Source organism: Zosterops lateralis (assembly GCF_965231275.1).
Source record: "Zosterops lateralis genome assembly, chromosome: 8".
Taxonomy (NCBI): Eukaryota; Metazoa; Chordata; class Aves; order Passeriformes; family Zosteropidae; genus Zosterops; species Zosterops lateralis.
This window is the reverse complement of record NC_139768.1, coordinates 32,632,645-32,647,663: the sequence shown is the minus strand read 5'-3', so window position 1 is coordinate 32,647,663 and position 15,019 is coordinate 32,632,645. Positions and strand designations below refer to the sequence as shown.

The 15,019-nt window shown below is 57.6% G+C and overlaps 3 protein-coding genes across 4 annotated transcripts in view; 1 reads left to right on the top strand and 2 right to left on the bottom strand.

Annotated features, from left to right (window-relative positions):
- Positions 1-1,960: 1,960 nt before the first annotated feature.
- DDIT4 (DNA damage inducible transcript 4) lies at positions 1,961-3,401 on the bottom strand. Its single transcript, XM_083866219.1, has 2 exons — positions 3,269-3,401; positions 1,961-3,080 (listed from the first exon to the last, which is right to left on the bottom strand). Exons 1-2 carry the CDS (start codon positions 3,363-3,365, stop codon positions 2,599-2,601), a joined length of 579 nt encoding a protein of 192 aa, XP_083722345.1. The 5' UTR covers positions 3,366-3,401; the 3' UTR covers positions 1,961-2,598.
- A 4,963-nt stretch (positions 3,402-8,364) lies between these two features.
- ANAPC16 (anaphase promoting complex subunit 16) lies at positions 8,365-14,765 on the bottom strand. The gene is made up of 4 exons (XM_083866361.1): positions 14,665-14,765; positions 12,803-12,960; positions 10,795-10,869; positions 8,365-9,110 (listed from the first exon to the last, which is right to left on the bottom strand). Exons 2-4 carry the CDS (start codon positions 12,942-12,944, stop codon positions 8,995-8,997), a joined length of 333 nt encoding a protein of 110 aa, XP_083722487.1. The 5' UTR covers positions 12,945-12,960; positions 14,665-14,765; the 3' UTR covers positions 8,365-8,994.
- Positions 14,534-15,019, top strand: part of ASCC1 (activating signal cointegrator 1 complex subunit 1) — a 35,626-nt gene continuing 35,140 nt past the window's right edge. The window contains exon 1 of one of the 2 annotated variants that reach the window (XM_083866358.1): positions 14,534-14,596. The gene's annotated coding sequence lies outside the window, so the exon portion shown is untranslated. The remainder of the gene's footprint in view (positions 14,597-15,019) is intronic. The other variant, XM_083866359.1, reaches the window with a different exon arrangement.

Genomic DNA, 15,019 nt, shown 5'->3' with positions numbered 1-15,019 from the left:
ATTCCCAGCCCAGAGCGATGGGATCCACTCTTGAATTTCAGGGTGTGCTGGTCCCTTCCCAGTCACCAAAGGTGTGGGTGGTTTGAGCTGCCCATTAGCTCGTTAGCCCAGGCTTTTAATTGGAGCGGCTGCCAAAGGCAAGGAGGCATCAAAGGAAGGCAGGTGCTCCAGGAACGTCCTCCTCTGGCAGGCAGGGAACCAAGGGGACCCCTCTTCCCCATCAATATTTTTGGTAGCAAAAACACGAGGGTTTAGTGTTATCTTGGGATTTAAATCCTCATTTGCCTTATTGCTGCTGATGCTCCCAAAAATCTCCTTTTCCTCTGCTGGCACCTGGGATCCCTGGGCAGATTCTGGTGCCACAAATAGCCCCATTGACTCTTCCCAAGTCCCAAAATATCCCTTTGCCTAACCCCGTGCACTGGGAGACATTTGATCCAGCCTCGCTGGAAGTTTCTGCACCTTCCAGGGAGCTGCCAAACCCCAGGGCCCTTGAGACACCCCCAAATTTCTCACGGAAAGGCCATTTTGCTATAAATAAAAGTTTCACCTTCATAGCTGGGGCTGTGGCTGTTCCAGGGGCACGTGGTCCCACATGGAAGGTTTTGCCGGGCACCCCCCGGGCAGGCCGTGCCATTGCTCTGTGTTGGCTTTGGGGAGTTTTGCCGGGTTGGTTTTTTGTTTGTTTGTTTTCTTGGCGTGATAATTTTAAAAAATGGGATGTGGAGCCCCTCGCCTTCCCTGGGAGCGGCCGGTGGGGGACCGGCAGCACAGGAACAGGGCCACCCCCTCGAGAGCTCGGTGTTTAAAAATCCACGTATTTCTAGAGCTATAAATACCGCTCCCAGCCTCAGGATGCCTCGGCGGGGCTGACGGCACAGCCGGCCCCAGCTGAGCCGCCGGCGGTGCTGCCGTCACCGCGCCGTAAATCTCCTGCTGCGCCCTGGGACCAGCGCGCTCCTCCAGCCCGGGCTGGCAGCGCTCCCCTCCCGCCCCTCTCAGTGTCTCCAGGGCTGCTTTGTGCGGGATGACCCCACGGGGGATGCCCCTCATGTGAAGGGGGGATGCTCGAGCATGTGATCCTTTGAGAAATACCCCAAACCCCAAAATTTTAGGGGAGATCCCCACTCTTTGCACAACGTTTGTGTGTGTAGAGGTGCATTTCCAGCTGTGCGAGCCTGGCACTGCTTGTTGCCCTGACGGCTCCGAGGTGGTATTTGCACCAGTGAGCAATCTCCGCTCTCAACACTCCAGTTACGGGGCATTAGTGTCAAAAGGAAGGTTTTTATGGTGAAAAGTCTCATCAAAAAGTCACTGTTTTTCTGTTCACAGTGATATAGTTTGTCCTCAGGGGTATTAAAAAAAAAAAAAAAAAAATCAAACGACCCAAGGCTGAGCCAGAACAAGCTCACATGTGAATGGAAATGGTTTTTCAGGCTGCTTTTATCCCCCCACACCTTCCACGGGCTTCTCGTTTGCCAAACAGCTTAATTATCCTTGAGTGAAAGCCTCTTCCCCGAGGCCTCTAATTGCAGGTTTGGGTAATTGGCCTCAGTGTTGCAGTGTGTTTGGGGCTGGGGCGTGCTCCCCCCCGGCAGGTGTGACCCTCCTCCCCCTCAGCCCCAGTTCGAGCCCGTTCTGCTGCGTCTCTGCCCGAATTCCCCGCCGTGGCTGCCCGGGGAGGAGCAGCAGCCCCTGCCTGGGTGTTTGGGGGGCTCCTCGCCGGGCATGAGCGGGCCCGGCGCTGGCTCGGGGGTCTGACTCAGCCCCCCTGAGTCACAGCCCCGTGGCTCCCATTAGGAACGGGCGATTCCCCACCATTCCCAAAACATCCAGCTCCCGCCACGGGGGCTGCCCTGCCAGGGAAAGGCTTCCCCAGGATGCCAGCAGGGGAATTTCAAACCAGTGGTTGTTGCATCATCCGTCCCCCGAGCAGAGGTGACAACAGGAAGACAGCGGCTTATCAATCAAGACAAGTTTTATTAGAAAAGTAAAAAAACCACCCGACACGATTGCATAGGAATTCTCGCACTTGAACATCAAGTGTATGAGTGTAAACTGTAACCAACGAGGTGCCCGCAGCGTGGCCGGGCCGGGGGTCCTGCCCTCCGGCCCCTCAGGCGCCCCTTTCCCACCGCTCCCGTGATCAAAGACACAATTCCAGAGCCCGGGACGAGCACCGGGCTCGGCCTCTGATCCGCACCCCTCGGCCGTCACTCGCTGCCACGCTCCCCGTCCCCGAGACCCCGCTGATTACAATCCTGGTTTACAAAAAGAAAACCCCATGACCGATCAGCCGTCAGGAGCCCGGCGCCCCCCCAGCAGCCCCGCTGCCGGCCCGGGAGCGCCGTCACCGGGATCATCCCGCAGTCACCGGCGGCGTGGAGCGGCTCCGCCTGGTCCCGGCGGCTCCACGCCAGGGATGTCCCGGCACGGGCAGGTCCCCGCGGGGAACCTCGGCCTGCCCGCACTGCTTCCACCTACAGCCCTACTCCAGCCTAAGCTAAACTACAGCGGCTGCCCGGAGCCGCCGCGCTCTGCCCGCTCCTTCCAAAGCACTTGGGAAGTGGCTCCTCCGGCCCGGCCCGGCCCGGCCCGTCAGCACTCCTCGATGAGCAGCTGCTCGGAGCTGTACAGCTTCTTCTTCATCACCCTGAAGCCCGTGCTCAGCTTCAGCGGCGCGAAGGCCGGCCCCGAGGCGAAGAGGCCCTGGATCTTGGGCCAGAGGCGGGAGTCCAGCCGCAGCACCAGGGTGAGCTGGAAGGTGGGCACCACGGCGGGGTCGGCGGCGATGTGCCCCACGTCGTGGCAGGCCTTGCCGTGCTCCACGCACAGGTCCAGGAGGGCCCCGCGCAGCCCGCAGGGCTCGCTGCACGCCAGGCGCAGCAGCTCGGTCCGCACCTGCGCCTGCAGCTGGGCCGGCATCAGGAGCCGCGAGCGGCGCCCGGCGCCCAGCGGGGCCCGGCCCAGCGCGGCCTGCACCACGGCCAGCAGCTCGGCGCACAGCAGCTCGTCCTCGGGGTCGTGCAGCAGCTCCAGGTCCATGTCCGGCAGGGAGACCCCCTCGGCGTACTCGGCATCTGCGGAGGGGACAGAGGCAGGTCAGCGCCGGCGGTCCCGCGGGTGCGGGGGACACCGATCCCAGGGGCTCGGGGGTGTAGCGGGGCTGTGCCGGGGTTTTGGGGGCGTCAGCAGGGGCACAGCACCACCAGCCCCTCTGCCCAGGGACCCTCATCCGACCTCCAGCCCTTGAGGGCCCCACACTCACCTCCCTCCGAGCCGGAGGCGCTGCCCAGAGACTCGCAGTCGGAGGTCTCCAGGCGGCCCCGCTCGCCGCCCGCCAGCCGCTCCCACAGCCCGGGCATGGCTCTGCGCACGGGAGAACAAACACGGGTCCGGCTCCGCCGCCGCTCTGCCCGCAGCGCCCGCGCCCCACCCTTATATAGACACGGTACGGCGGGCCACGCCTCCCTCCCCGCGTCCGCCAATGGGAACGCGGGGCACGTCCGCGGCGTCTCTCCTGCCCGGCGACAGCGGAGAGGCCACGCCCCCTCCCGCCGGCCACGCCCTTTGTCCCCGGGCCACGCCCCCTGGCGGCCGGCGCGGCCCCGGGCGCTGCAAACGGGACCCGCGGTTGCGTCAGGGCCGGGCCGGGCTCCGGGACTGCCCCGGCCCGCACCGCCCCGGGCCCGGACAGCACCCCCGGACAGCACCCCCAGCGCCCGGGCTCACCGCGCACTGCTGGGGCCAGCATCCTCCCCAGCCCATCGCCCACGTTCCGGTGGGGAAGGGGACACCCGCCGAGGGCCGAACCGAACCCACCCTGGGCCGGGAAAGCAATGAGGGCTCCCCCTGGGTTAGGCTTCGATCCGCCTCGTCTTCCAGGGCTGTTTGCGAGTGGCTCCGGCGCGGGCGGTGCTGCTGCCCTGGCATGGGCTGGGGCTGGGGCCGGGGCCGGGGCTGGGCCCTGCCGCCCGCTCCAGGGACGGACCGAACCGGGCCACGCCTGATCCCGGTGTCCCGTTCGCGGCCTTGTCCCGCTTCCTTAGGGCAGGAAGGGATGGTGGAGCAAAACTCGTTGAAGATCAAGGGCTGCAGGGGCAGGGTAGGCCAGGCTGGGATGGGGTTTTGCTCAGTGCCAGGCTGGGGGTAAATAACCCCCATCTGCCTTCCCTGGTGTCCCCTAAAGGCGGGCCGGGACAGGCCCGAGCCTCCCTCCGGCCGCGGGCCCTCCGTGCCGCCCCCCGCGGACGTGACCTTTCCAAAGCCAGGCCCCGAGGAGCCGAGCTGGAGATAAAGGGCTTTGTTTGTCCTCCCGCTGCGCTGCCCGCGGCTTTATCGGAGGGGCTGAGCACACTCTGAAGCCACCCCGGGCCCTATCTTGGCTCCTGTCCTTCCCCAGCCGAGATTGATAAGGGCCCGGCGATAAGGCGGGGCCGAGCACACGGCGGCCAGGAGCGAGGGCTCCCGCGCCCACCGCCCGGGACCTCCCGCCCAAAGGGGCAGAGGGTCTGGGCACCCACCAGCAGCTTTTTAGGGGTGAATCCATGAGCATTTTGGGAGTGGAAGTCCAGGCTGGGGGAGTGGGTAGAGTCCCAGGGAGCAGAGGAGATGTGTGGGGAGTTGGGAACAAGTCCTGGCTTGTGCCTGCAGCTTGCAGAGCTACTCCTTGGCTTTTTGGGACAAAACATGAACAGTCCCCCAGCCCCGGCTGTTAAAAATACACCCCAATATTTGCGCACTCAGCTGGATGGTGCTTGGGATCCTGTTTTTCACAAAATGTACCTCGTGGGTTATTTCTCCCCACAGCCACCAAGTCATTGGTATGAACGTCGTCAGCTGGGTGAGGCCGAAAATAGATGAGGATCTATCTGCTGGTTTGGGGGGTCAAAATGGGGAAAGCAGCAAATAAACAAAAAAGAGGCAAAGGACCACAGGGAAGGCGCCTTGCTAAAAATAAGCTGGAATTCTGGAGCCAAGCATAAATATTTTTCTTTCTTTGCCATAACATCTCCTGGTAGGCAGCAGAGCAAGCAGCTCTGGTGTGATGGCAAGTTTTAAAGGGAAATGTAATTTTTGATCCCTGCAATAAAATAATCCAGCTGGGAGGGGAGGCAGTGTGGGGCTGGCAGCTCCTTCTGCTTCCCAAAAGAAGCTGAGATCCAGGCCACTCCTCTGCAGCAGGGCCTCTAGGAATGGTTTTGGGCTGGAAAGTAAAGTTTCAGCTACAGTGTTGGTAATCCCTGCACTTCCCCTCCCCTGGTCCTGCTGCTGGCAGTAAACCCAGCGTGGTTTCTGTGGACGAGCAGCGTGTCTTTCCCCCTGACCTGCTGTCCTTTCTGGGAGAGCAGAGATTGAGGCTTTCTGGACAGTCTGTTCCCAGCCAGCTGTGCCTGTCCCCGTCTGAGATTTACTTGATCGTTCTGATTTCCAGCCGGGCTTTGCAAAGGGTTAAGCAGGAGCCGGGGGGAGCGGCTGGCATTGGGGAGGGTCCTTGGCTGGGCCCCTGCCCGGGATGTGCTGAGCTCAGCGCTTTTGCAGGCTGCAGGGGGAGGGGCTGGGAAGAAGGAGGAGGAAGAGGAGGAGGAGGAAGGGAGGAGATGTACTGAGGGGTTCAGCGAGTGCCCTGGCTCACGTCAGGTGCAAACTGTGCCCCCTGTGTGGTGGGGAGCAAATCCCTGCCCCATGGGCTAACTGCTATGGAGGAGTCCCTGGCTTCATGTTTTTTCCCAGTAGCTCAGTGACCCAGAAAGTCACTCTTAGGTAAATTTACACACTGTTTTGACACACTGGGTTGGCACAGACACCAGTGGGATCCTCTGTGTCCAAGTAACAGAAGGGCTGAGGCCATGGATTTTACTGTACCCCCTAAGTGCCTGGTGGGGTGGGTGTCCTTCACGCCGGGTTGTGGCTGGGGGTGACAGGCACACGAGGGGTGACCCTGCATCTCCCGAGCCCGTGGCCAGCTCTGACAGGTGAGCTGTGGCTGCGTGGGACGCGGTGGCAGGTCCTGGCGCGCTGCTGGCCGGGCAGGTCTGTGCCACAGCCAAACCTTCCGGGCCCGTCTCTCACCCCTGGGACAAGCAGCTGCAGGAGCCGGGCGGAGGAACAAGGAGCGTGCATCCAGGAGGGCGGTGGGCAGGTTTTGACAGCCGAGATGCCGGGTTGAGAGCTGGGTCGCCACCGTGTCATTCGCAGGGTGTGGGCTGTGAAACTCATCTCCCCCTGGGTGCTTCTGGGGGAAAAGATGTCAGAGGGTGTTTCTGGGGTGCTTCCCCACAGCGCTGCATCCTCGCTGCTGGGAGAGGCTCTCCCGGCGGGCGGCCTGCCCGGGCAGCGGGGCCAGCGCGTGTCTTGGCGCCGTGGTCCGCGCTGGGGCCGCGGCCAGCGCCGAGAGGAGCCGGGGAGGGGAGGTGTGAGCGGGGCCTGTGCCGGTACATAACGTTCTGCTGCGAGCACCCACAGGAAAACCAACCAGCAGCCCTGAACGAGGCTCTTTGTTTGGCTCTTTTTTTTTTTTTTTTTTTTTTTTTTTTTTTTTTTTTTTTTTTCGCTCCCCTCCCCGCATTAACTTTTTCTGGCAGCTGCCGGGCTCCTTCCCCGCCGCGCTCCGCGCCCAGCTGAACGCCCCCCGAGCCCCCGGGACCAGGGCAACGCGGGGCTTCCACACCCCAAGGAGAAACATCCACCGCCGGCTGAACGGCCCCACTGATCTGCAAAGCAGGAAATAGGTTGGCTTGGGAATTTCCAGCTGCCAGGGAAAACCTGGTTTTGGAGGAGGGGGAGTGTGGAAGGGTTTTTGCCATACGGATCCCTCCAGTTCTCCCCTGCCTTACATAAAGTGTTTACTGAGCGGGAGGAGGGAACGGCCAACAACATGTTTTTGCATTCGTAGTACTGTACAGGGTGAACTTTTCACTTCCTCTCAATGGCTCTCACACGTGTCTATTTTGGTGCTGGGCACACATACAAACACACCATGTACAGCACAGAGCTGGGACGTTCCCTGCTCCTGCTCTGTCCCAGCACAAGAAGCTGCTGGAAAACAAGGAATGGGAGGAGGGCGAGGGGGATAAATCTCAGCCCCGCCGTGTTTTGGAGCTGGACGGGGAAGTCTGGGCACTGCCTGGGCACTGCAGCCCCTGGGTAGAACTGCAGGCGCCAAGCCCCTGGTATCCCAGGAGGGCTGGCAGGGTGGAAAAGTTTCCCAAGTTGAGCAGTGAAAAGGAAAAGCTCTTTCTGTGCCCGATTTTGCTGGGTCAGCGAGCAGGGGGGACCGGGTGTTATGAGGAGGTTTGGGGGATCTGCTGCTCCCTTCCCAAACCCCACAATAATACAGGGTGAGGATTGGCCAAGGTAGATTGAGTTTGCTGGAGAAAGCAGGATTAAAAATAGATGCCACCAAGCAAACAAAAAAAGTGGAGGGCTGAAGCGCTCCCTTCTTTCCCGAGCAAGCCCATCTGGGATGGAGTTTGAATCCCGCCCGCCCGTCACGTTTGGAGCGCTCCTGGCCGCGGAGCCGCTGACTGTGCAGGAGGCCCCCGCAGAGCAGGGCTTGGCAGCTCTCCAAGGCTGGGGAGGAGGTTTTCCGGGCTGGGGCCGGGGCCGGGGCGGCCGGCGTGGGACAGTCTCGGCTGAGCTGCAGCCCTACGTGAGAACCTCCTGCGCCGCTCCGGCAGCAGGCGGTGAATTTCCACCGAGCTGGAATTGCGGCTTCACCTGCGGATCGGGCAGCGTGGGGCTCCGGATTGCCCTGAGCCTAGTCTGGCGCTGGGACTGATTTATTAACAGCAACAAACACAGAAGGTGGCTGTATACTTTTTCCTCTCAGTTTTAGCTAATTGCTGGTGATCTAAAATGGGAATGGATCCCAGTTAATCTGTTTCAATGCAGATGTGGCTGGACTGAAATAGTGAGTAAAAATTACAATCATCTCGTAAGTAAGATGTTGAAAACGGAAAAATTAGGCATCTGGAGCAGTAAATCAAATAACTGCTCACATACGGTGCTGCTCCTACCCCCTGCTGGCCAGCAGAGCCGTGAGGCAAAGGCTCCCATGCATGGAAAATGAACATTTTGAAATGGTTATGCCAGAACATGGAAATCCAGTTCCGTCCAAGAACAGAAGTGAAGTATATCGGAAAAACAAGATGATTAAAATGGATGTTTTTAAACTAGGGTTTTCTCCTCTGGCTGAGTTAAACCAGGATTAAAATCTGACTTAAATCAACCCACTTTTGAGCATGTTTTGGTTCCTCTCACACTGAACTTCAGTCTACCATCATGACAGTCAATCTGCCTCTGAGCTTCACCAAACCTCCTTAGCTCCCAAACAGCTGATTGTTTCCCTCATTAGACCAGATAAAGAGTTTCAAAGACAGAGTTATTTATTGTCACAGAGAAATCTAATACAGAACAAAGAGGACAAAGTTTCAGGGTATTAATGACAGAGCAGTGTCCTGCCAGCACTACCAGAGAAACAGCGATGAAGAGGGAACGGCTTGGGCAATGGCCGAGGCACTGATGGAGGAGGTGACACTGCTTGGTTCCTCATCTGACCCCAGCACAGTTTGTGTCCATCCCCCAGAACCACGGCTGGGGCTGAGGAGTGCTTCTGGCATTTGCTCCAGAGGGTTTCCCTGCTCACCCAGCGCTCCGGCTGTGCTCCAGCAGGAACCTGGACAGAGTTACAGGGTCACCCTCCCCTCACTGTCCATGTGTCTCCCTCTGTAAACAATACGGAGATTCTCTGAGGGCTGTACAGCTGATCCGGCCTTCTAAGTTACAGAAACCAAGCCCTGCCAGCCTGTAAGGATCTACTGAATCGCCTCATTTCTGTTTACTGGCAGCTTTAGGGGGGATCCCCACTCTCAAAAAAACCCAAAGCCCCATCCTGCCGATGCAGCTGTCAGCATCTGATAAATGGGGGGTGTGTTGAAGCCAGGCCAGGGAATGTCTTTCTTCTGCTCCCTGACAGCAGCGATCCAGACACGCTCAGCCCGAGGAGGGAGTGAATCCCAGGAGCTGCTCTATTGGCTTGTACCTCCACTCATCTGCCTCCAGCTCTTCCACCAGACCGGCAAGTTTTTCCATCCTTGCGACTTGTTGATCTGTGAGGAGTTCAAAGGTAACTGTGGTTTGCAATGGCAGTGCAATTAAACCTTTCAATTAGATGCAAATTCCCAGCTGTCAGTGGGGAGCAGGGCAGAATAAAACCCACGTAGCCCATTTGAATCCAAACCCACCCTGTGCAAACAGCGAGGAGAAAGCAGGGACAGGCTTTTCTGCCCCGGTGTGTGTTTACCCATCCCTGCCCGTGCCATGTACATTCAAGTTCTAACAGGGAGACATCAGGCCCATTAGTGTATGGGGGTGAAAACAGGATGAAGCTCATTTCATAAAGCATAAATATTTATAGCACAGAAGAACAGAGAAGTTCAGAGAGGGTTTGGTCAGCCCACGGTAGAGCTGGGTGCAGCACAAGGAACCGTGCTTTTGATGAAGGTCCTTGGAGGAGGACCTGGATGAGTGTGGCAGAGAGGCTCTGAAACCAGAGCCTGCTAATGAGAGGAAGGTCCCCAGACAACATCTTCCTCTCAGGTTTATTTATAACCAGTCGTGTGTTGGGCACACAGGGTCCATTTTCAGTTAAGTGTGCTGCAGGGGTGCAGAGATGGGAATATCCCTTCTCCCAGCTCTGCTGGAAGTCTAACAGTGCTGTAAGCTCACTGCAGCCTCTTGGAGAGACGGCCCAGGGCTAGCAAGAGGCGTCTGTGTGATTTATGCTGACTGTAGCAGTGGGTGCTTTTAAGAGGGACTGTTCTCACTCCACCTCCTGCACCCTTTTGGGAACTGTCAAACAAACAAGCCAAAAAATTATGACCTTGATCTTTTTTTTAAGCCCTTCACCTTTCTTACAAGGATAAAACAGGGAGGTGCTCCACAGTTCCAAGGGCTGGTGTCTTTTGGGGTGCCAGGCTGTGTAGCAGCTCCTGGTAGCTCCAGCCACAGCAGAGCTGTGGAAACAATGGCTCTGGAGTTCAGCTTTGCTTTCTGGTGCAGAAATACAGGATCACAGCCTTGCACGCTGCTGCACGCCACCACAACCGGAGAAGGACAGGAAACTTCTCCATTTAGAGACAACAGGTGGAAGTACCATTCTGGCCAACAAGGGGCGGGGACCAGAAAGGATGTGACCCTCAAGCAGCAGACAGGATCTGCTGCTGGGCTCTGTGAGAACCGAAGCCGTCATGCAGCCAAGCCCATGGCTGGCACCTGGGCGAGGGCAAAGGCCCGGCAGGGAAGCTGAGGTTCAAACAGGATGTCAGGCTGCTCCCCGGGGAGGCAGGGAGGGGACTCAGTCCTGTCACACCACGCCACGCCACGCGTGGCTGCCTCCCGAGCGCCTCCGGAAACCTCACCTGACCCTGCCAGGGCCACAGGGGCTCAGCAGAGAAACAAAAGTGGAATGGAGCGTCTCTCTGCCCCAGGCCAGAGAGACAGTCAGCGCTGGGCCGAGATCAGAGCGTGGGCGTTTCCTGCCCAGAACCACCTCCTCCTCTAGCCTCACCTTGTGCTGCCACACAGCCATGGAAAAACAAGCTTCGGGAGGCACAGCCCGTTCCCACCCAGCCTCTGTGGGCTCCCGGTGCTTTGCATAGGGCTTGCAAAAGGACTCAGTGGTGGCCTGACTTAGCGTTCACTCTGCTTTCTTGTGGCTGGCACCCGGGAGCAGGTCAGGCTCTGCCCTCACCACCTTCCCCGAGCCACACGCGGCTGGCCCCTGGCGCTTACCGTGCTTCACCTGCTTTAATGTCGATGCAACCTGAAAGCTGAACACAGACTCGCACAGGAACCTCTCAGAGCCATCTGTAAACAGAAAAAGGAGATGGTTGAACCCCAGAGTTTGAGGCTGAGCAGCTTCCAGTGCCCCTGACCTCATATTTGCTATTTTTGAGGTGTGGGTTCCCTCTTGCCTCATTCTGACTCTTTCCCCTGTGCTGAGTGCAGCCCCTCTGACCCTGCACAGGGCTTTGGCTGGTTCCTGATGCTACCTGGGAAGACATCCCAGGTGGAATTCTGTAACATCGTCTCTGACAAACAATTTTAGTCCATTTTAAATAGAAGTTAAGCTAAGGAGAAGCCAGGTAATGTTATGGCAGTCTCTGACTCCCTCAGGGCTCAGATGCTTGTGTCCTTAGAATGCTCAAGGATGTCCCATGGGCTCAGACCATAACCCTACACAGAGTTTCAAATAATGTGCATCTTGCCATCCAAGTCAGTAATTGATCACTGTCAAGTCACTCAGAAATAAAGCAATATGGATGGCATAGCTAATTGTGTACCAAGCACTGACATAGTTTATACTGCCTCCTTCTAGAAAACCCCAAAATACCTATGGGTTTATTTAGAAACAAGCAAGACACTTAAAGTAGCAATAAAAATCAGTCAGTCAGTGGGAATTTTTGAAGAGGAAACTGCAGTTTCTCCACTGGTAGCTGCCTGATGAAAGAACGGGTGTATCACCTTTGGTGTCAGAAATTAAAAAGCCAACCTAGAGCTTCCTGCAGCAGGGGCAGTGTTTGGTTGTTGCTGCCACCCAGAGCAGGCAAACTGCTGTGTTCCTGGTAAAGAGGTCAGCCCAAAGCACAATCCATCTAAAGCTCTGTGCCATAACAACGTGGAGAGCAGTTTCAAGGACAAAACTCTGGAAAATCTAATCCAAAGCTGAACTCCAGGGAAGAGCTGGAGTTTCACTGTGCTCAGAGCTTCCTCTTACAAGTGCTGCACCAAATGAATCGTGGAGACATCAGCAGGGATCTTTTAATGGAAAAACATTGGAAAGGGCTGTCCAGGTGGAGTCAATGTCCCTGGAAGCGTGCAAGGAACAACTGGACGTGGCACTCAGTGCTCTGGTGCTGTTGACAAGGTGAGGATGGGTCACAGGCTGGACTCCATGGTCTTGGAGGTCTTTTCCAACTAAATGTTGGATTGTCTCCTCTGACTCCCTGTCTGTCCTGCCGAGTGGCTCTCAGGAGGAACAGCTGCCTGTCTATTTGGTAACATGAAGTGTTTCATTACTTTAATTTGTTTTTAGGGCTCGCTACGTTCTGTGAGCAAACCTTTAGTCATAATTACTTCAATAGCCTGGCATATGGGCTCTAATGTGTAATAAAAACAACCCTTCAACAGCACAGCCATCAGTCCCCAGCTGCCCTGTGCTGCCATAGGGACGCTCCAGCCTCAGTCCAAGCCATCCCACAGTGACAAGGGAAGTTCAAGGGGAGCAGATGGAGAGACCTCGGTTTAACTTTGTCACTAGGAGGACCTGCCCTTCCTCCCTCACCCAGAGCTTGCTGAGCTTCTCCTTCCACAATCACGACTAAGCCAGTGGCAGGACTTGGGCACCCAGATGCAAGCTGGCAGGGAGACAAGCTGCCTCCTGGACTACTAACCCAGTCAAATCCAACCCAAACCAAGAAAATTATTACTTTTGCCAAGAAAAATACTCCTGTCTCAGCTATCCTGCAGTAATCCCTGCCTGACATCAAAGGATTAGCTAACAATGAGCAATTAACACAGTCATGTTCCCTTTCAGGTAGATGCTTCCTGGTCTGAAGTGTTGTCATGGAGCTAAAAAGCAGGTGACTGCCAGAAAAATCACTTCCTCATGAACAACTGGTGTGAAAGCCGGGACCAACCAAGCCCTGGTGCTTCCTTTCTACCTCCAGCTTTGCCAGTGGGGTGCAAAGTTCAGTGACTTTCAGGAGGAGCAGGGAAGGAGAAGGGCAGGAGCAATCACCTTCCAACATCTCCCCAGCTCCTTTGGGATAAGTGAAGAGGGCTTTCCGGGGCGGCGCCAGGTCCGACACGCTGAACCCCGACCCTGTCACCGAGCTGCCGCTGACTCCGCCGGCCGAGGAGGACGAGGAGGAAGCTGCCATTGCACCCCAGCCCAGCCTGGCAGGACAGAGAGCAGAGCCTGAGTTAGGAAAAGCATCTCGGAGTTCCCCAGTGGCCACACGTCTCTGAGGATGGATGAAGGCAGTGAGGGGCAGGATGAAGCCCCCTCCGCTGCCCTAGAGCGTCCAGGCTGTCCTGTGTGTGTGGGAGAGCTGCCTGCACCCACTGTGGGGACGGGCACAGAGCTGTCACACCCCGAAACTGAAGGTAACCCTCGCTCCAACCTCTCGGAATTCCCCTGGGAATTCATCTAGAGTGTGCGCAAAAATAACAAGGTACAGGTTGCTGGCCTGAATTTTCCAGCCTTTAGCTGCCATGTTGCTTGTCCTGCTTCCCAGGGTCATGAAAGGCGAGGTTTCTTTCCTTTTCTTCCCCCCCTTGTTTCCAGGAGCACAAACACAGAAGCCCTGCTGCCTCATAAAACCTGGAAGGCTGCAGGACTGCCAGTTCCAGCAGCACATCCTGCACAGAGCCACGCCATGTCTAACTTGCAGCAGCTGCTTTCTGCATCACTGCAGACGTGCTTTTGCCTTTAAAACACCGTATTTGACTTAAACTGGCAATGCCTGAGGATCCAACTGCCTGTGCAGCACAATTCTGCCTGCCTCTTGCACGCTCTCTTCTCAGCCTTGTTTTTAAGAGGTAATGGGTTTGTCACAACACGAGACTTATAACTCATCGTGTACCTCTCTGATAGTAAAAAAGGTGCCACTTGTCCCTTATCAGAGACAGCACTTGCTGCTCCTCCAAATACTTATAAGCACTTCCAAATTATCCTGCCCATTTCATTCATTTCTGTTATATTTAGTTCTGCAGGCTCTGTAGGGTACAAAGACAGTGCCCTTGGACAGCACTCAAGGATTCTGTGGAGAAAATGGGGTTTTAAGACCTTAAAGGTCATCTCATTCCACCCCCAGCCATGGGCAGCGACACCTTCCACTATCCCAGGCTGCTACAAGTCCCATCCAACGTGGCCTTGGACACTGCCACGGATCATACAGCCACAGGTCATCTGGGCACCCTGTGCCAGGGGCTCACAGGGAATAAATAATGTCTTCCCAATATCGCAGCTAACCCTGCCCTGTCAGGGGGAAGCCGTTCCCTTTGTCCTGTTCCTCCGTCCCTTCTAAGTTTCCCAGGAGTGCTCAAGGTTACCGTGTGTAACACAGAAAACAGCAGCTCACAGAAGGCTGGGGGCTGATAGGCCGTGAAGAAAAACGCCTGCATAAATCAAACTTTGATTTTTGGTATTCTACACCCAGCAACAGCTCCCTCAGCAAACCCTCAGGCTCGGCTCCCTGCTCGCAAGGAAGGTGCGACGATCGTCTGCGAAACGATGCCAGCCGGGGCTCGCAGACCCGACAGATTCCTAAGTGTGGCTGCAGGGGGTTTATTTTAAACAAACGCAGGGGAGAGGAGGCGGCGGGTCGGGGCGATGCCCGGGCCTGTTACACGAACCTCCAGCCAACGCCTCAGGCACCTCAGGAGCCGCCATCTTGGCGGGGGCGGGGAGCCCCATCGCCCGCACTCCCGCCCCCAGAGACCACGCCCCCCTCACCCATGGCCACGCCTCCGAAGTGACCACGCCCCCGCCACCGCCCTCCCGCCCATGGCCCCGCCGAACAGCTTCGCGGTGAGTGCGAAGGCCACGCGCCGCCGCAGCCTCTGCATTCCCCGCGCGCTCATTCCGTCGCCCTTCACCTTCCAGGCCGCCTCCCGGCGCTCCCCGGTCCCGTCCCGAGCCCTCTCTCCTTCACCTGGCAGCCCGGACGGCGGCTTGCTGCTGGCGCCGCGCGTGGCCCCGCTCGCGGTGCATGATGGGGCGGGCGCGCGCCACTTCCGGCGGGAGGCGTTGGGGGAGCGGGAGCAAAATGGCGGCAGCGGCGGTGGGAGTGGAGACGTTTCGGTGCTCCCGCTGCCTTCCCGTAGGGCTGCGAACGTAAAGCTGACGGGTTCTGTTGCTGCAGTAGCCTCGGCGCCCCGGGAATTTGCGCGGTGCGGCCCTGCCGGTGTCCCTGCCGCCCTCTCCTGGCGGCGGTTCTCTCAGAGCTGCCGC